The following is a 22,173-nucleotide window of genomic DNA, read 5'->3' as shown; positions in this document are numbered from 1 at the left end:
ATTAAAGCATGAAACATAATTAAAATAAATGAAAGCTCTTGATATATGCAGATCTGTAAAAATAAACATACATTAAATGAAAATTATTAAAGATGAAAATATTGTTGTAAACATAGTGCAAAAGAAGCTAAGTAAATTTAATAAAAATCCAAGAAAAGAGGCAAATATTGAGAAACAAGGGACAAATGTTTCTTCTAAGTGCAGGACATTTTGTGTATATCAAGTGTCCTGCACATCGAAAAATCTGTCATGAGTGGGAAAAGGCAAATCATTTTAAGAAACATGATAAAAGGTATGAAGTAAAAGAAAAACTAAGTTATCCGTATCTATTATTACACAAGGAAGAATTTTTATGCATGTTGCTTGCACTGTGGAAACATGGCAGCACCTATTCTCCAACTGAACATGTGCACATTGCAGAAAAAAGTGTGAATATGGTAGTTATTTATTTTATATCTTGTGTGAATAAAACGAATCTTTTTTAGTAAACTCAAGGATTTAAAACCAACATATTACCAATTGACAAATCACAAAATACTGACGTTTCAAATTTAATCATAAAATTCAGTTGCCAGAAAATGTATTTCCAGGCAAAGAAGTGTATTTCAATTAATTATTTGATAGCAGCTTTGATTAATCAAATAACTTATGATCTGCCATTTGGCAAAGTTTAAGCTATTTACTTTTCGCTAAAATTAATTTATCTGCAATTCATCTCTTTTTATTAATTACTATCCGGACCTGTCAAATTACAATAACTGGACTCATTAAAACTATTTTGTATTTTTTCTTTTTCATAAAAGCTATTCTACGTCACTGGCCATGCAAATGGAGAGTAAACAAAAAAGGAAAAGAAAATAATAATTCAGGACTCTGAGAAAGTGTTAAATATTTATCTAGGAATATCAAGTGTTTGCTTGATAACAAAGAACAGAAATGAACTGTTGATGTAAATGTAAATAAGATTAATCTTAATTTGCAAGTTCATCAATCATTTAGCAGTCTCATCACTGAGAATATTGCTCCAGATTCATCACAAGGAGGTAACTGACTTTACATCTGCAAAAATGGAAAATTCTGCAAAAAGTAATGTCTGTTTATATTGAAGAATTACTGGAATAACCATAAAGATGATAGTTTAAACTGGTTAAAAGAAGAATAAAATTTAGTTTAAAAAAATTCAGTTTCACTAATTCATCTTCCAAGAAAATTAACAACTATACGAGATGTGTAGAAAGAACAATGAAGAATGGAAAATTTAAATGCCATTGAAAAAGTAAATGAATCAACAAAATGCATAAATTTTATGGCCACTGCTATCAAGCCTGCTAGGCTTCAGAATAGTGACCAGGATCACTAGAATACTGAAAGCAAAAATATCCAGTCCTACCAGAATAGTATCGAGTATCCTATCAGAGAATAGTATCCAGAATCCATAAAACAGTATCATAGAATAGCAAAACTATCCAGTATCACCAGAATACCAAAAACAAAAATATATTTTGCTTTAGACATTAATAGTGCATTTTGGCAAATGGCTTCATGAAGAAAGTAGCAAATTGTGCACATTTAATACATCCTTTGGCAGATACAAATTTAAAAGATTACAATTTGGCAGATGTTTGGTTCCAGAAGTTTCTCAGAGAAAAATTGGGCCAAAAAGTACAAGTTATAGATGATATCTAAAAATGGAGATCTAATGAAAAGCAGAACAACTTATATAACTTGAAAAAGTGTACTGCTGAGAGCATGAGAAAATAATTCAAAGTTCAATAAGATTATGTATAAAATAAAAGTAAATCATGAACACTACATAGGATATGAGTTAAGGAATTAAAAGTTAAAACTCGATCTGCTAAAGAGAACATCTTTCAAATTACCATGGCCTAAAGGTGTGCCTTTACAAAATTAAGAATTATTAATTACTTGGGCAAATTTATTTCTAATTCAACTGAGTTAGTACACTATTGAGATTATTACTTACGAAAAATAGTCTTTGGCACTGGATTGAGAAATATACAATGTACTCAAGAAGCTTACAGAACTGAGTCTAAAAGCACCCATATTAAAAATTCTACGATGTTAATAAAGTAATTCCTTCAGCACATGCATGCTTTGAGGGATTTGGCACTGTATTACTGCAAGAAAATCAACTAATTGCTTGTGCTCCCATAGCTTTGACTAAAACTCAGAGAGAAAACAATATATTCTAACTTGGTGTTCCAGATTCTCTCTCTGTATACATGCATATATATAAAAATATTAGAACTTAATTATTAACTCCTAAGAACAGTATTTAATATTTAACTCAAAAAGTAAATTAATATACAATTCAAATAATTTAGAAGTGTGAAAATAAATGTCAAGTTAGGCTGAACAGTAACCAATATAAATGTATGTGTGGCAAAAATATTACAGTTGAAACTGATTATCGACCATTAGACAGTATTATTAAGAAAAAGAAACCTCTTTGTAAAGCAACTCAGTGACACTAAAAAAAAAAAAAAAAAAAAAAAAAAAAAGCTTAAAAATAAGGAAGAAAAGTACTAAGTACTATAAAAAGACATAAGACATCCTGATTACAGCTACCACTTTGTGCAGAGCACAATCTGAATGCAACAGATGAAAATAATGACAAAGATTCAGAAACTTTTAGATTTATTCCAGTATCTGATGGCAAAAATAATGAATCAAAGAAAAAGAGTGAGTATTACATTATATTATAGTGTTTAAAGCCACAAGTCAAAGTATTTTGAGACTATACAGACGAGTTGATAACAGAAAATGACTTATTTTTAAAATATGGAAATGTAACTAACTTTTTATTCATGCAAAGAGAAGTATTGAATATATGAGGGCACTCCGGTACAGAAAAATGAATGAAAACAGCTACAGATGTTTCCTTTTACCCACATATGGACAAGCAAATACTAGATAAAATTTCAATATGACCAATACGTAATGAACATTGGTTGTACAACTATGTTCCACCATACTAACTGTTTAGCTCTACCCAATTATTGTGGATAATTCTTCAGGGAACAGATCTAAGGGTCTCCCCCTCCTTCACCTACCATCAAACCATTTCAAAAGACCACTAGCTCCTTTTAAGTGCCCCATGCTTCGCAGACACTAATAAATATTTATGCCTTCTATGTGATTCAAACCCTGATCCAACAAAATGGCACCTAGCATTGTTATTATTATAACATTTTGGAACTCTCAAAATTTACTGACACTTGATCAACAAGAAATCTCATTTTAGAAGGTACAGCATACCGCTGCGAGTGATATTTGATAGTGGACCTGAATAAGCACATACAGAATTTGTGAAAAATACCACTTTAAACACATAAAGAATCAAATGTCATTTCATAAGGTATGTCATACTACTGACAGTGGTATCTGATAAAGGACCTAAAAATGCAAGTGAAGAACTAAATATTTAAACTCACAGAGTCCACATTCTCTCTATTTAAATATGTATATCATATATAGAGTAGCAGGGAAAAAAAAAAAAAAAAAACTTGAGCAGATCTTACTAAATCTTACATAGCATAGTTAGTTCTACTAATGACAGGATACAGCAGCTCAATAACATAGCAGCAGTAGTAGAACAACAATTCTTCTTACACCAGAAAACATTCGTAAAGCACATGGAAAATATGAAAGCAAAAGTCCACCAAGAAAGAAATAAGCAGATATTATATTATGATCATCATCCAAACAGATTACCATTACTAATACAAAGAAGATTAAGTAAACATATACAAGATAATCACTAGAAACCAGCAACTGTACAAGTATTAAAGATGCCCAGACCACAAACACAAAGATAGATTATTTAGAAGAAATACACAAAAAGACATTACAGGCATGAAAGAAAACTGTTCAGCTTCTTAACAAAATATGAAAGGAACATAAGAACAATAAGTTACTGCTGAGAAAATGGATATAAAATTATATGAATTAACAGCCAGACTTTTTCAAGAGCAGTGTTCCGAGGTTCAATTACATGTTCAGAGGATCTTCACTAACTTAAAAACATTAGGCAGTGAACAAAGAACTAAGAGTGGGAAAGTGCTCAGAAAGGCTGCCCAAATAATTGGATTGGACTCTTAAAAAAAAAAAGGTAATGGGAAGATGTCCCACTTTAAAAATTTTGGCAACCAATTCAACAAATGCCCCCCCCCAAAAAAAACATACTTTGGAATTTAAGTTAGCTTTGCAATTCAGTGCATAATTGAGAAGTCAGCTTTGCAATTCAGTACATAATTTACAATTCTGAAAGTATTAAAAAATATTTTATGAACTTTTAGATCACTTAATGCGTCAGAATAAATTAGAAATTATTTCTAGAACTGCTTACAGATGAATCTAAGAGCAGAATACAGAGCAGCCAATTCAGTGCTAAATATAGAATATATATATATATAGGCATCATGCAATCATTTGCCGTCAGTATGGTCTCTTATTATGAACGATGGGTCTACATGACCAGCTGATTTTGAATGGTCTGTATATTTGGGAATAAAAGCATTGTATTCATGCCTGTGTTCTAGAAAAAGTCCTCAGTATATTTTCTCACCTGTGTTTCTCTTATTAAGATGCTCTAACAAATCCACTAGCTGAGTTAGTGGGTTATTCCATAGTGGGATTTCTAGATACTTTACGGGCTGGATCTTCACATCAGATATGCAGTAATTTTGCAACTAAACAAATAAAATAAAAGTATTTAAATGGGTATCTTACCCCTGCTGCAAGAGAAGCAGGATCTCGATTCCACTGGTATTTTACAATACCAACATCATCTGATGATAAACTCCCATTCATAACAACAACATCACAAGGTAAATATATAGTTTTATCTCCTCCTGCATTGGCATGAGGAGCCATGTTTTCAGCTATAAAATAATATATATATATATATATATATATATATATATAAGTAATTTCACATGATACAAAAGACAGATAAAACAAATACATAATACATAATACATAAACATAATGAACCTACTCTGAATCACAGATACAGTAACTTTGGCAGAAGAATTTGCATTCTTTTCATCAAATACAGTCAAATTAAACTGATATTCGCCTGGTATTAATCCACTGATGGAAGCTATTGCACTGTCCGCACCAGTTAGAACAGCCGATTTGGGGCCACTACATAAAAACGAATATTTATATTTAAGTAATGAAAACTGAAAATGAAAACAAACAAAAAAGCATCCCCATTTAAGTGAAACACCACAATCAGGTTCTTCAATCAAAACAATAACACTAGAAAATACAGAAAAAGCTATCTTATGATACGTTATGACATTTTTAGAGTTTATGGGCAAAATTAAATGTCATTTAATTTTTTCACACATTGGCTTTCATGTGTTCTTCATTTCAGAACTTTCATTATATCTAATAGAATATAATTAGCTAAGATGAAACAATTTTCTTGTTAAATTTACACATTCATGAATAGATTTTTAACTTCTGCCATACTTCTTTAGCAGATTTACAGTTTAAACATAAATAATTTGTGAATCTGGAAGATTCACATATTTTAAAGCTTAACATTTTTTGTCACTTTTAAGCTAAATGTCACAATCAGTTCTAGGTTTCAAAAGGAATACTTTTCATTAGTTGATATTCAATGCAAATTTATTCTTTTAGAATACATATTATTACTCATTGCAATTATTTTAAAACTTTGTAATTAGTGCTTTTATCTACAAAAAAGTTTTTCAATACTTTATGCCCGTGCAAGCCCACAATAAGATTCTTCTCGTTTTTAGAAGCATTTTCAAAAAGCAGTTTTCTCAAACTTATTAAATAACTTCTATCTCATGATCAATGATATATATGCAAATTGAATTCTTGTTCACATGGCTAAGGTGTTCTGAGTATATAATCCTCTATCTAGCACAGTTATAAAAAAGAATTAAAAAAGAAAGTCATTACAACCGTAAAAACCAGTTTTCTCAAACTTATTAAATAAATTCAATCTCATGATCAATGATAATATATTCACAATTTTTGTTCACATGGCTGAGGTGTTCTGTGATAATGCTCTATCTAGCACAGTTATAAAAAAGTCATTACAACCGTGAAATCTTTATTTAATAAGGCACTTCTAGTCGACTTAAGCAAAACAAAAATTAATCAACAAGCTTCACAGACATTTAAAATTAAAATGTTAAAAAAAACTTGCATACATTAATTTAATCATCTGATTATCCTGTCTTACCTATTAAGCAACATTTCCATAGCAGGATTACTGCCCAAAAACAGGAGGTAGAATGGCAAAATAAAAAGTTAAGTGACTAAGACACTCACTCAGGCACAGTGTACAGATAAAGGGTTAATTCAGTCACACCAATTTATAGTTTGGCATATCTTCGATTGACGATTTCCAGTTTCATTATGCAAAAGATATTCTAAACTATTCTAACAAGTATGCACCACACTGACTATTGTACAGAAGCATTAATTCTATACATACGATGACAGCAAGTTAACATTTAGAAGGGAATATGATGTCCCTTAACAGCAATGTTTGTTTTACAGTGTCTACTAATGCTTAACATGCAGTGATTTATAAATTATTGGAGCAAAACTGTCCATTCTTTTGCAAGTGTTTTTTTCATTTGATGAACACTGTGCTTTAGACATGACCATGCTGCACAATATCTTTTCACAGCACCCTGCACGTTCTGTAGAACTGCTATTTGGGACTCTGCAGAACAATTCCTATAACAAATATTCTTAGTTTTCAATTACTTATAGACAGCATACAAAGAATGTATTGTAGTACTATCTATAATAATAAAAGCAAGTGTAATGTGTCTGTCTGTCTGTCTGACCGAGCTCTCCAGCCAAATCTATCGCACGCAGGGACCTGGAATTTTTTATACGGAAGCACAAAGGGGCTGGCCACCAGACCTCGAAGCCCGATTTTCGATTTTTGAATTAGAAAAATTTAAAAAAAATTATTTATAATTAATTAATCACGGTTTTTTTGACTCACTGATATTATTATTTGTTTTCAAATAACGTTCGATTGTAACAATTGATTTCTTTATTCTAGCCTTAGTTTGCTGTTTTGACGATACATTAAATCGATTAATTACAATTCATTTCTTTTTTGTAGCTTGTGGGGGGGGGGAAGAGAGAGAGACAGTCTACATGTCCTACACTACTATTCCTGCGCTATTCACTTATCTGCATTTTCTAAATGCACGGGCAACGCCGGGCGGGTACACCTAGTTGTTTATAATGAGAAGTCAGAACTGGTGGTGTCTTAGAAAAGATGCACACATGGAAGGATCATTTCACTATAATAGCAGTTCAATGAAATAGAATTTTGATTTAGGATGTGGAGGATCTCAGTACGATCATTGACCAACATGCCAAATCCAGACTGAAACACCTGCATCTCCATAGCAAAATCTTTCGATAATATTTAAATGATAAAGCCTTGGTCTTACCTCTCTCTGTATCAGCTGCCATCCAGATTGGCTTACAAAAAGTTAATTGACTCTCATCAGTGGAGTACTGTATTGCACTGTTGTATTGGACCATACAAGTCTTGGTGGTCCTTATACCATTGCAAATGGTGTAAAATTATTTAAATTTTTTAGACTTTGATAATTTCATATGTAGCACAATAACAAATAACTTAAACCTCTAAAAACTATACACTAATATTACAACGATACACTAATTTGATTTTTATTTCCTACTATGCTTAGAAAATCTGTTTTTATACAATTTTACACTGTTACATAATGTACCATACTACAGTCTTTAGAAAAATTTTATTGAAAATTTGTATATGTATCATCTTTTTGCCACTTAGCTTTAGTTTTGCAAATCACTGTAAGCTTTAGTGTTTCATTTCTTATGTGTTGTAACATGGGATGCTTTCAGTCCTTAAGTTCTGCACACCAGTGTCTATTAGCTAAATACATATTTAAAGAACATGTATGAAATAATTTACAAACATTTAAATAAAGTCTTACATTCATTTATCTAAGTAATATACACAAAATATTTTGTCATACAGCACAAAAACAAACTTACGCAATTTGCTCCCATTTCCATTTTGTAATTTTAATGTCATCTTTACTTCCACTACCATTCAATATAACAGGACTTTGTAATGGCAAAGTGACTTTTTGATCTGGGCCTGCATTTGCAATAGGTGGAGTGTTACTTTCAGGTTTAACAAATAAATGCACTTCAGTAGTAGATGTTTGATCAGCAGTATCTGTAACTTTCAAGATAAATTTATACACTCCTACTTCAAGCTGAGAAAGATGTAAATATGGTCCATTCGTACCCTATAAATGGGGGGAAAAAAAGAAAAGCATTCCCTCTACTGAACACAAAATGAAATACTTTAAACTATATTTTCTGTACATTTTATTAAACCTGGTGCATCTAAATTATCAAGAAAAAAGTTCATGCCTTTATCAGAATAACTTAGCAAAAAATATCACATGTAAAGTATATTTGCAAACGCAACTTTGTAAGTGGAGTGATAAATTTTCAGTATGTTCTAAAATATACTGCTGTGGTCTAGTTCATTCTAAGGCTGGTTCGGGCTTGGCAGGGACCGTACTGGTACTGTTGTGTCCGTTCCTTCAGCTGTTAGGGAGCTAGATCAGAGATCACCAACCTAGTCATCAGGGGTTTGGCCCCCTCAGTTCCAGTGATGGGAACTGAAACAGCGGACAAGGCACCAAGTCGAATATAATCGATGCCGATAGAGTGGTGCCCGCAGGCAAAGATGTGATAGCATTCTTATCTTTATTTTTTGCAAGCATTTAACAATTTTCCAGATACCCAGGAAAAGACATAATTAAAATATATATTATACAATTCCAAAAAACTTGAACAATTTTTATATAAAACTTTTATAAGTTAAATGTGTAATCTATCCAGCCTGGATGGATTTAGCAGGTCAAATCAATGCAGGGAGCTCCCCTGTATGCATTTGATGACCAGCTGTTTTAATCTCATTCGACATAAAATTTTCCTCATTTTCATCACATTCACTTTCAATAACTGGGGGTAAAATTAGAATCCGGAGCAGTGTCCACATTTAAAATCCTTTTTCTTATTTTTTTTTAAACTCTTGTTTATTCTGCAAGTTAATTCTACCTTAAATTTTACAATCAATGCATCTACTTCTTGTTTAATCAGTATATGCTGTAATTTTTTCACATACTTCATCATTAAATCTTTCATTGCTTCAAGTAATATTCCTTGTTAAAGTAGAATATTCCTCTAATTCAATTGTTATACTATTTGTTTCTAAACCCAAGTATCTGTGGTCGCTGAGATACTCTTGCTCTAATATTTCCAAGTTATGCTCATTATAGTTCAAGTTGGAGGGTCCTATAACTAAATTCATATGTCCCACTCCGATTGGAGAGTAGATGGTTAAAATCAATAGTAAAAATAAAACAATGTTAAAATCATTAAAAAGTAAAATGTTGTTGTATAAATTAAAACCATACATTAATATGCCCCCTGGCATCAACCACATCTGCTCGATTTGTCCTGATCCAGTCCCAATTTGTATGGACAGGGGTGCCCTTAATACAATATGGTTCTTGTATAAGAATTATGTCAGGCATACATACTAGTACTTAAGCTAATCCAGAAAATAGCTGTATCAGGACTAGTGTTCTTTCTTATTGCCTCGGGAAACATCTAATGAGCTGAATGGGAACAGGGAGCTTACTCAAGCTATGTTCTTGTATGTGTGGAATGGACAACACAAGTAAGATGGGTTAACTTTACCTTTTATTCTCCATGATATTACAGGTGCTCCCACACTTTGGGATACAAAGACCAACCACTTGTGGTCTGAACGTAAAAATATAAGAACTAGTAAGTAACTAAACTGAAATAAGAACTAACTTTGAATACTTTACACAGATGACTAACACTAAGGTTGGACTTTCAGATTATGAAGTACGTAGAATGCAAACTGCGAAAAACTACAATACATCTTAGATAACAAGAGGACTAAACCTCTGGCCTTAAAGGTGGACAGCAATTGATTGAAAGCTTGCATGGACTACAGTGGCAAGTAGGCTCACTCCATCTAACTCTACTCTTGGCAAAAAGCCACAACTTAAATACTTAAGTGTTAGTAAGCACAATTTGCATAAACAGATTAACGCATTTACTCTGGTCAGAAGTGGAAAATAAGAGAGGACAGTAATGTTTTAAAACAAAATAAATGTTAGTCAAACTTAAGATTCTTAGAGCTGGACTGTGATGCCTTCACAATGGTTAAGATTTATATTTAAAATAATCATTAAAATCCATAAAAGTCTAATCATATATAAAAAGCATTAAAATTCTCAAAACTAAAATGAATATAATCATACAAACCTTTTAGTTAACAAAATCCTCTGCATGTGATAATATCCTGTATGTATGAAAAAAATAAAAAAAAAAAAAAAAAAAAACAGAAAGCCTCATCTTCAAATAAAAGTGCTACTTAGTCAGCCTACAAAAGACCTAACATAGACACTGGTGAAATAAATTAAGAGAAATTGCATATTTTATGGAATTGCATGAAAAGAACTGAACTGAAGGAAAAACTACTGCTTCTAGATAAAAATGCAAATCTTGTACGGCAAATACGTAGGCGTACACGTGTGCGTAGGCGGAGCAAGCAGAAAAACCAGCTTTATAAGCGTGTGGAGGGTAAGATGAATTGCATTCACTAGCACACCTCGCCGAATTTCTTGGTGTTATCTTGCAGCAATCAGTTAAATTCACATAGGAACAGTAAAAATGAGAAACCACCAATGTTTAGATGATGAAATGAGGTGGCAAATTGTGGGGTGGCTAGAGGCAGGCCAATCGCAAGTCCAGATATGCAGAGAGTTTAATTTAACACCCAGCGTTGTGTGTAACCTACGGAAACAGTTCCAGGATACTGGATATATCCAGAGAAAGCATAGGCAAGGTCATCCAGGATCCACGATGTCCAGACAAGATCGCTATTTGTCCATTTTAGTGAGGCGTAACAGAGGGGGCCACAGCTTTTCATCTCTCTCAGGACATGTATGCAGCCACAGGAATCCATGTAACAAGGCTGACTGTTTCCAAACGACTGAAGGAGAGAGGGTTCTTTGCCATAAACCGATTGTTTGCGTCCCACTCGTGTCAACAGACAGGAGAGTCCGATTGCATGGTGCAGGCAGCATAGTGATTGGAGTACGGAGCAATGGACGACTGTTCTGTTCACCAACGAGTCCCGTTTTAGCCTAAACACCGATTCTTACAGTACTTTCATATGGAGAGAGAGCCAAGGACCCGCTACCTACACTCCAATGCCCGCGAAATCAACAATTATGGCGGTGGCAGTGTAACTGTCTGGACAGACATCATGTTGGATGGCCGCACACCTCTCCACGTCTTTGACAGATGCTCTGTGACTGGTGTGAGGTATAGGGATAAGGTCTTGGAGCCCTACCTTTGCCTTTTCCGGGCTGCAGTGGGCCCCAAGTTCATCTTACAGAACGATAAGACAAGGTCACATACAGCTCTTCTGGTAGACGAATTTCTCGAGAGTCAGGATATTCACCGGATGGATTGGCCAGCCAGGTCTTCAAACTTCAACCTTAAGAGCTTGTCTGGGACGCTCTGGGGAGGGCAATTCCAAATTGCAACACTCCTTCAAGAACCCTCCAGGAACTGAAAATAGCATTGCTGAATAAGTGAGACCAATTCCCACAGGCACTGATAAACTGCCTTATTTCCAATATGAAATCACGCTGTGAGGCCTGTATGGCTGTAAGAGGGAACCATTCCCCCTATTAACCCATTTCTTTTGTGTCTTCTGCAACCACTGTTTCAGACTTTCAGTTTCCCATGAGTGTTACACATGAACATGTGTGTCTATTATAACTGTTGAATGTTTATTTTGTTTGTATTATATCAACCTATGTTCACACCAAATTTTATTAAAATCTGTCCAATAGTTCTGAAAATGGTAGATCAAATATGCAATGAATTCTCTTAATTTATTTCACCAGTGTAGAAAGCCTACTTAAAAAAGTGGGGAAAAATAACATCAAAAACAAGATGTCCTGGTTCTAATACCATAACAGAATTACTTTAAGCTTGAAAATGTTCAAATATCTAAGTGGTCTTTAATACATTGAATCTCATTGTGTAAGACATTGCAGTTTTGAGATAGTGCTTCATGGTCATCTTTATAATTCAAGATGTATTTCAGATTTACCTCTTAGAATTTACACAGCAATGCCTCTCTGCATTCTTCCTTTCATGTTGTAGCAAGCACACTCCAGATACGATTTCATTTTTATAGAATTTCTTTATATGGTCAAATCTTAGGCAGTTAATACAGTATTTCAGATTTATATATAATTTTGCCGAGCATGATTTCCAACCAAATGGAATACGTTATTTTTCAATAATCTCACACTGGCATTTTCGTGAAACTTAGGATTACTCGATGTGGCACCACATGCTTGCTAGCCATTATTCTAAATAATGGGTGTACTCACGTCCCATCACATAAGCAATAAATTTTTAGTTTGCATATTAACTACTCATCAGGGAGGCTATCACTAACACTATAGATTACTATTTGAGGCCTTATAGTACGTCTCCTTTTTGGTCTTACCACAGTGTTATATTTTCCTCTTGTCAAATGTCTTTTTCAAGTATTCCAACTTCTTTGTTCCCTAGTTCCATAATGAAAGTTCCATTTTTTTAAAAATATGCATTATGAATGCTGATTCCCAGTTTTTCAGATTTAAGTTATTTTCTGATATACATCAATTTCTTCACTGACAGGCTTTAAAATAGTATTGTTATTTTTTATCTTATTCTCTCGTTCTCCTTCATATTTACAACATTTTTTTCTCTATATTTGATTATATTTTTCCTTTTGTCACTTTGCCAATCAAATTTTACAGTTTATCTTCTTAAAATTAACCATTTCCAATTCTGTAATCCTTAAATGGTCTTATTTGCCCAATCCATAATTTAACTTAATCCTTTGTAGAGCATTTCTGTATAGAATAGATGTATCTCCATCTATTTTATCATTTTCAAAGATGATTTTATTCTCGATGAGAGATTATGTTGCTCCTTGACATATGGAAACAACAATTCTTGTTAAATTAAAATCAACAAAACAATGTTAAATTAAAATGGAAGAATAAAAATCAATTTTAATACAAAAATCAAATCTACAGTAGTTATTCATTCAATAAATAGCAATAAAACACACAGAATTCCAATAACACAATCATAAAACCAAAAATGAGTTCTAACGTTAAATCAAAGAAACTGGCCAACAGGCACAAAAAACAATATTTTGAGGTGGATTAAAATTCTTCAGCTGAAAGTTCAAGTGCAGAACATTGTCTGCCACATTAGGTTTTGTAAAATGACTCATAAAATGAAAAATTTGCATTGAAACATCGTACAAACGCACTGTAATGATATGAAGCACTAAAGCATGGCCTATAAAAGGCAGTTGAAGCCCTCAAGAAGCCCTAAAATTAAGATTGCTAAAGGCTTAAACACAGAATTAATTTTAAAATGCAGTTTTTTTATTTTAAATATTCGCTAAAATGCACAAAACACCATGACTCATAATAGTAAATATGTTCAACATTACTTCAGAATTGCATAAATTATTTTAAATATTCACTAAAATGCTCACCACCACCACTCAAAATAGCAAATATGTATCACATTACTTCAGATTACATAAAAATTATAACATAAAAATAGATATTTATCAAAAAATTTTTAAAAAAATTAAGAGACCAAACTTAAACCAGCACAGGCTCATGCAAGCACAGAATGCCGGCAAATAGCATGAATCTTTTTTGTGTAACCAGATCATTATAGCACTTCAGCATGTATGTGTGAGTAGCACAGTTTTTATGCAAGGCGGCACTCCTCCGCATATTGCAAGACAAAACATGAAAAAAACTGCTGAACATCCATTTTAGAAATAACAGAATTATTAGCCATTATTTTCCAACAGCTTGGCTGCCATGATCACCTGACTTTAATCCTTGTGATTTCTAGTTAGGACTGCGATTACTTGAAATATGTTGTATACGGTGGGGCAATTGTGAACTTTGCTGAACTGAAGACACACATAATGCACTACATTCACAACATCAGCATAGATACATTCCAATCGGTCATGGAATATGCTGTTTTGCAGTTTCAAATTACGGCAGAAAATGATAGACAGCAAACTGAATATTTTAAAGCAATTCCAGGGACAATTAAAAACTTGATTTTTTTTTTTAAGAAGTAAAATTTTGATGTATTTTTCTTTTGCCAAATTACCACTGCTTCACATATATCTAGATCAAATTTCAGGTCATTCTGAGCAGTGTTTTGAAAACGGAACTTAAATTATAATAATCATGTACTTCTGGGAAGACCAGATCTTCATCCAGTTTTACTTCACTTTGGTTTAGTTATGTTCTACTCTGCTTGGAAAATGGCAAAATACAGATTCTATCATTGCTGGTTCTATTATTTAGGCCAATGGTATCAAACTGATGTTGTGTGGGCTGCATGTGGCTCCTGAATATACTTCACTATGTAATACTTGTAAATATGGTGCTTATAAAGACAAAAAGTTACAGACTAAGTTATGTGTGTGACTGATATTCAAGTAAAAAAAAAAAGAGAGAGAACGAATAGTTTGGGGCTTCTTCACTGCATGCTTGTAAGCTAGACTACAAGACTAGGGTAAGGTTTTTCCCAAGTTGTTACAATCAATAAATTGAGTTTGCCTGAAATATATGTTAGTCTAAAATTTAACATTCAGCTGCCAATAGATTTGAATAACAAAAGAAATTTCTAGCAGGTACCAACTTTTTAACTTCAATAGGAAAGAAAAAAAATATTAATTTGAATTTTTCCTTTGAATTATTATTGTTTATAAATGTACTTAAAAATTAAGTTAATCTTTCCGTTTGCTAAAAATGTCCCCCCCCCCGTCATATTAGCTGCTTTTCAGATGAGGCATTCAGCCCACATGAAATTTGACATGGGAGAAAACATCGCAGCTCTAAGACATTGTGGTACAAAACATCGTCGTCGAAAATAAAGCGGTTCAAAAACTTCGCAGTTTAAAAACATCGGCGTCGAAAATATCGTGGTAAAAAATAAAGTATCTACAAATCATCGCAGACATGCTTTTTTCAGGCTTTAATAACTGTAAATGGATATTCCCATAATGATTTGTAAGCGCAAGTGATGTAAGGAAGGATAATTTTTACTTTCACATTTTTTTATTAACTAATAAATTTTTGCTGAAAAAATAAGAAGGAAACTTAAGCATAGAAAATTAAATGCAACTTGATAGATTATACATTTTATGAAAAATTACCTGTAAAAACTTTATAAAAAATGATTTATTAATGGTCTTTGTTAGTTAACTATGTCGGTTTAAAATTCTATTAAGTGCTATAAGTTGCATTAATTTTCTATGCTTAAGTTTCCTTCTTATTTTCTCAGCAAAAATTTAATATTTAATAAAAAATATGAAAGTAAAAATTATCCTTCTTTACATCTTGCGCTCACAAATCATTATGGAAATATACATTTACAGTTATTAAAGCCTGAAAAAAGCATGTCTGCGATGTTATCGTCATGCGATGATTTGTAGATACTTTATTTTTTACCACGATATTTTCGACGGCGATGTTTTTAAACTGCGAAGTTTTTGAACTGCTTTATTTTCAATGACGATGTTTTGTACCGTGATGTTTTAGAACTGCGATGTTTTCTCTTTGTGATGTTTTCTCCGATGTTTTCACTTTGCATTGTTTTCTCTGTGACGTTTTCGTCCGCGATGTTATCGGCGGACTTCGTGCAGAATTCCACAGCACTCAGTTTTTGACCACACAATAGAAGTGAATTGGCACTACAGTTAAGATTCCATACAAAAAAAATATGCACATAAACAAAAGTTTCATGAAGATAAAAATAGCTGCAACCTATTAATTTCAAATACAAAATATATAACTATACCAGCCACATTAGACATAAGAATTTTTTAAATGAAAAGTGAACTAAAAGCAATAAAAGTTACCTCCATGTCTACAGCTTTATCTGTATCTGGGCTTTTCTTCCATTCCCAGCTTTTAATGCCTTTGTCATCGGTGCTCAAATTACCATTTAATGTTACTTCATTCTGAGGTAGATAGATTACAACCTCTGATTTGGCATTAGCAGTAGGTGGATAATCAGTTTCTAAAATAAAACAAAACATATAAAATATTCTGTAAGCATATACATGCATGATGGGGTAAATTAAAATATTAATATATGTCAATGATGTAAAGTAAGAAATTTAGAACCAAATTTACTAACACATGAAAGAAATGAAATTCAATACCAGTAAAATTCAAAATTCCCAATAAATATGTAAAAAATATCAACCAATTGTCACTAAACCAGAATTCCCGAAAGCTCGACATGTATATCTGTATTTTTACACATTTATTGAGAATTTTGGATTTTACTGGTATTCAATTTTTTGTGGATTCCGACATCCAACTTTCAATGAATAACAGAAAAAGGGCTCGTTATGCTAAAAGTGGCGATCATGACAAAGTGATGATTGAATGGGTCAGACAGCTTCACAGCGAGGGTGTGCCATTGACGGGTCCAATGCTGATGTGTCAAGCCAAAATATCTCATGAAAAAATGAATTTAAACACTGAGTGCACATATTCGACAGGTTGGTTAACCACACTTAAATTCACCATGATATAGGGCAATTAAAAATTTCAGGTGAAAAAGCTTCCGCTGATACCAAAGCTGCTGAACAATTTGCAGATGAATTCATTGAACTCATTACTAGTGAACAATTATCTCCAGCACAAATATACAACGCTGATGAAACTGGTCTTTTCTCACAATATGTACCGCGAAATACGAGGGTAAGTTGAAAAATAAGTTTCCCCAGTCGACTGTGGTCACAGTTGTGTATGAAAGTCATAAAATAGAATGAGACATTAAAGATATGACATACCTTTATTTTTCCACATAGGTACCAAGTACATTGAGACATTTGTCATATCGCTTGATAAGCTTCAAAAAGCCCTCCATGAAAAAATCAGGGCTTTGCATATGGAAGAAGCGCTGAACGGCTTGTTTCACTTCAGTATTGCTTCCAAAGCGCCTTCCCCCAATATTTTTCTTCAAAGCCGGAAACAGATGGAAGTCGCTTGGTGCGAGATCAGGACTGTATGGCGGATGGTGTAGGAGCTCCCAACCAAGAGTTGCAATATGGTTTTGCGTTGCCGTTGCCGAATGTGGTCTGGCATTGTTATCCAACAGCAGAACGCCAGATGTGAGAAGGCCGGTCCGCTTTTTCCGAATCGCCTCTTTCAATTTCGACAGGGTAGCGCGTAGCATTGATGGTTCCAGCCTCCAAAAAGTCCAGCAACAAAACTCCTTGGGCATCCCAGAAAACTGTGAGGAGCACTTTACCTGCAGACTTCTCGGACTTCTTTCGGACAGGTGATGCCACGGATGTTTCCACTCCATAGATGCAGCCTTTGATTCTGGCATGAAATGGTGGACCCACGTTTCATCCCCCGTCACGATCTGAAACAGAAAGTCATTGCCATCTTCATGGTAATGCACGAGATGTTCCAGGCTGACCCCCATGCGTTGTTCCTTGTGTGTCGAGGTCAATTGTCGGGGCACCCATCGTGCTGACACTTTTCTGTATCGAAGAATGTCGTGGATGATGTTTTGAGCTCGCTCATATGAGATTCCAAGTTCTGCTACTTCATCGATGGTGATACGCCGGTTCGCTCTAATCATGTCATCCACCTTCCTGACATTTGCATCTGTAGTGGCCGTGTGCATCCGTCCAGCTCTCGGTATGTCCTCCACTTGCTGACGTCCATCACTGAATGTGCGACACCATCTCCGCACCATTTGCTTCGACATCACACCTGGCCCATAGACTTCCACGAGGCGGTTATGAATTTCTGTTCCTGATACTCCACGTGCCCATTCATAGCGGATAACCGCTCTCACTTCCTCCTTTGACCACTAATTCAAAACGCACATTCTCTCCATACCTACCGGGGATCAAATGAGAGGCTGGTCTCCGCTTTGCGCAGGCACTGCAACAGCGCCATCTGCTTGATTTGCAGCGACCTCTACCCAATGGTGTATCGGTGACTTGCGCGTTTTCCTGCTGTGTCGCCTTTCGCCCATAGCCGTTCAACGCTTCTTCCATATGCAAAGCATGAATTTTTCTTGGAGGACTTTTTGAAGCTTATCAAGCGATATGACAAATGTCTCAACGTACTCATACGAGAATAATAAAATCAAGGTATGTCATATCTTTAATGTCTCATTCTATTTTTTGACTTTCATACACAACTCTGACCACAGTCGACAGGGGAAACTTATTTTTCAACTTACCTACGTACCTTGGCAACCTCTACAGAAAAGGCTCCAAATGGTGTCAAAGATTCCAAAGCGAGACTAACAATTTTAGTGTGCGCAAATGCTGCACTAGTGCAAACTTTTCGGAATCGGAAAACATGCACGACCTTGAGCATTTAAAGGAGTAACGATTTTCCTCGTTATATATCATGCAAATAAAAGAGCATGGATGCCACAAGTGTTAATGAATGATTAGTTTGAAAATCGTTTCATACCCAAGCCTCGAATACTTTTGAATTGGGTTGGTTTACCTGATGACTCAAAAATAGTCCTGATTGTTGACAACTGTTCGGCGCATACTTCACTTAAAGTTTTAGTGAAAGATAATGTATCCGTATTATTCTTCCTTCCAAATTGTACTTCTTTCATTCAGCCTATGGATATGGGAATAGCACACTTGCTGAAATGCAAATATAAAGTAGCATTTTTCAAATTTATGTTAAATTTCTTGAATAACGACAAGACTATTTAAGACTTTTTAAAATGTTTTAGTATAAAATCTGCCATGTGGAGCATGGCAAGATCGTTCGAGGATGTCTCCAGATATGTTAAAAAATGTTGGCATAATTTATGGCCAGTTACCATATTTCATGGTGAGGACGATGAAGATGATAGCCACGAATTTGAAGCTTTTCGGACATCGCAAACTAAAGGTGAAATTTTGCAGTTATTGGATTTTCTAAAGAAATGTGGAGAAGCGGTAATAAATGAAGATGATATAACAGAAGTTTTTTATTGTGACGACAATGCCCCAATCATCAATCAACGAACAGCGAAATCTGCAGTATGGTTCTAGATCCAGAAAATACTGCTTCCGATAGTGAAGGAAGTGACAGAGAGGTTATTGAAAATGAAAAAACGTTGATTGACAAGTTAGTCGGTATTCTTGACACAGCAATTACAGGACTTGAACAGTCGAACCTCGTAACTGAACAAGAAATTATGTCTGCTTATAGAATTAAAGAGAAAGTATTAGCACAAAAAACGAAGCAACTTAAACAACTTACATTGAAAGAAATGTTTAATAAAGTAAACAAATAAATATTAAGCTTTTTTTTTTTTTTTTTTTTTTTAAATTTTGATACCCTTTGGATCATAATTGCTCTTTATTTAATAAATTACAGTTTCATATTTTTATTTGTATAATTTCTGCATGCCATCTTACCAGATTTAAATTGATGATCTACAATACAGAAAAAACCCTAATCTGGAATCGCCGAAGTCCTGACGAGTCCGGATTATGTATTAGTAAAAGTGAGCAAATAGACAATCAATGAATTTAACAATTTTCTAAGCAAAGCTGCCACAGTACACTACTTCTGCTAGTAAATCTAGTAAAATCTATTTTATTTATTCTATTTCTACTAGTAAATTCTACTTCAGTTTAGCTACTTGGATCAACTGTAACTGCACTACTTTGAAGTGCAAAAAAATTATAAATGTATAGTCACATGTTAGATGAAAATGAAATCATTAAAGAAAAATAAGTACATGCCACAAAACTATAATTTTATAAAAGAAAGGAATATGTGAAAAACATTTCTTGTACAAATATGAATTACATTTGAATAACATGAAATCGCACACATTATTAAATACTGTGGTGACACAGTAACGAATTAACAGTAATACTATAAGTGTAAATAAAGTAAATGAAACAAAATCAGTTAACTTCTTGTAAAACAATGTACACCTGTAACCACTGACAACAGAGTTTTTTTTAAGGAAAAATAAATCCTATTTTGTATGTTTGAGAATTAAACATCATTCAAAAAATTGCAAGGCTAATCTAACATGTATAACTTAACATAATATCTAACATGTATAACAACATTGGACTATATTATATCCTGAACTGTCTAATGTAAATAAGAAGATTAATGCAGATATTCATAATGTTGATGAAGATGTAACATTTTCTAATTAAAGTCAAAGAATTCTTCCGCAAACTCTGCTAGTGTCTATTGATTGATTGAGTGAGTGAGAGGTTATTGGCGCCAAACCAAAGATGATTAAAATGCGCCAAACACAGGATGGGATGATTACAATTGATGAAATTAAAATACAATAAATAAAACAGGTGGACAAATGTAATAAATCCAGAGGTTGAAGTCATATAAAAACAAGGTAAAAGCACACGTTAAAATACAAGACACAATCTTCAAAACAAATTACATTAGGTGATAAAAGCCAGTCTCTTTTAAATAATAAAATAAATTACAATTGACCTCTCTTCCGATTAAACGGGTGAGAGGCAATTCACAGCTATTAAAATATTTCTGATGAAGACTATTAAAACATGGACACTCTATTAAAACATGACGTACAGATACACAAACATCACAATTTTAAAAAATAGGCTCATTTTCAGCTTTCAGAAGATAGTTATGTGTCACTCTAATGTGACCAATTCTGAGGTGTGTCCAAAGAACTTCCTCCTTACGATTTCCAGCAAAATCCCAATGCTCAATTCTATGCTTTAGATTTCACAACTTGTTGTGAAGCTGAACGTCTCAAATTTGCTGCCAATTTTTTTTTTTATCTTCCCCCTGATGACACAGCAGATGTCTCTAAAAGGGATAAAGCGACTGGACAGTTCAACAGCAGATTTTGCTGTGATATCTGCAAGATTGTTCACCTTTATTCCCGCATGCCTGGGAACCCAGCAGTACAGGATTGCATATCCTCGAATCATTAAGTTTATATGAATTTTGAGAACATCCACTACCACAGGATTCTGAGTGTTGGGAAAAGCTTCCAACGATTTAAGAGCACTATACGAGTCTGTATAAACTATGAACTTTTTGTGGCAGAGCTTTGAGATGTACAAAAGACCATAATATATTGCAGTTAGTTCTGATGTTAGGACTGAAAAAGCATGGTACAGGCATCTGCCCTCTATGTAATCTTCAAATAAAATGCCATCCCGACATGATCATTTAACTTGGATCCATCTGTATATATCAGATAATAACTGCTATATTTGTGGCTGTGCTCAGCGAAGAGTTGTCTGTAAATGATCTCGTTAGTGCTTGCCTTCACGTGATGCTTGAACACATCAAGAAGCTGAATCCGTGCATTTTCCCAAGGTGGGATTTCAAAGTTCTGCACTGCTTGGGGGTGCATATCAGAGAAGGAAAGTTCCTCAGTGACAGGGCGAACTCTTAAAGGAAAGGTAGGAACACAGGATGGACGTGTTTCAAATAAAGTGTTACACACCTTATCAAGTAAGCACAGCTTATTAGGATGTTCAGGTTGCGATACAATATTAAAATATTTCAAAACAGACAATTGCTCATGCCTCAGATAAAGTGATAGTTCGTTACAGTCAACATACATACACGCTCTGGACAGGAGAAGTCCTGAAAACTCCTGAACAAATCTGCAGAGCTTGATAGTAAACAGGATCTAGTACTTGTGTCCATTGAAGTAAACGGGAATAGAACTGTAAGTGCTTTATTTGACATGGGATCACAGTGGTCATATAATTCTTAAATCTACCATTAACCAAATGGAAGTGACTGCTCAATGAAATGAAAATTTAACACACATTGTGTTTGGTGGACCAGCAATTTATTTGTAGGAACTTTCTAGTGTCCAAGGACTTGATGGTTGCATACAGGATAAAGGAATGAACTTTTGATTGGAGCTGACTATGCT

General features: G+C 33.9%; 1 protein-coding gene across 3 annotated transcripts in view; it reads right to left on the bottom strand.

The window, feature by feature from the left end:
* LOC118187912 (dyslexia-associated protein KIAA0319-like protein) overlaps positions 1 to 22,173 on the bottom strand; it is a 268,310-nt gene that overhangs the window by 74,289 nt on the left and 171,848 nt on the right. For all 3 annotated transcript variants that reach the window (XM_085809395.1, XM_085809397.1, XM_085809396.1), the window contains 4 exons: positions 16,133 to 16,293; positions 8,083 to 8,342; positions 5,021 to 5,169; positions 4,753 to 4,904 (listed from right to left, as the gene is read on the bottom strand). In XM_085809395.1, coding sequence (XP_085665521.1) covers positions 4,753 to 4,904; positions 5,021 to 5,169; positions 8,083 to 8,342; positions 16,133 to 16,293 — 722 coding nt within the window. The remainder of the gene's footprint in view (positions 1 to 4,752; positions 4,905 to 5,020; positions 5,170 to 8,082; positions 8,343 to 16,132; positions 16,294 to 22,173) is intronic.

The sequence above is a fragment of the Stegodyphus dumicola genome, chromosome X2 (assembly GCF_044657685.1).
Source record: "Stegodyphus dumicola isolate Sdum_Otavi_A_Nest chromosome X2, ASM4465768v1".
Classification (NCBI taxonomy): domain Eukaryota; kingdom Metazoa; phylum Arthropoda; class Arachnida; order Araneae; family Eresidae; genus Stegodyphus; species Stegodyphus dumicola.
This window is presented reverse-complemented; position numbering and strand designations above follow the sequence as displayed.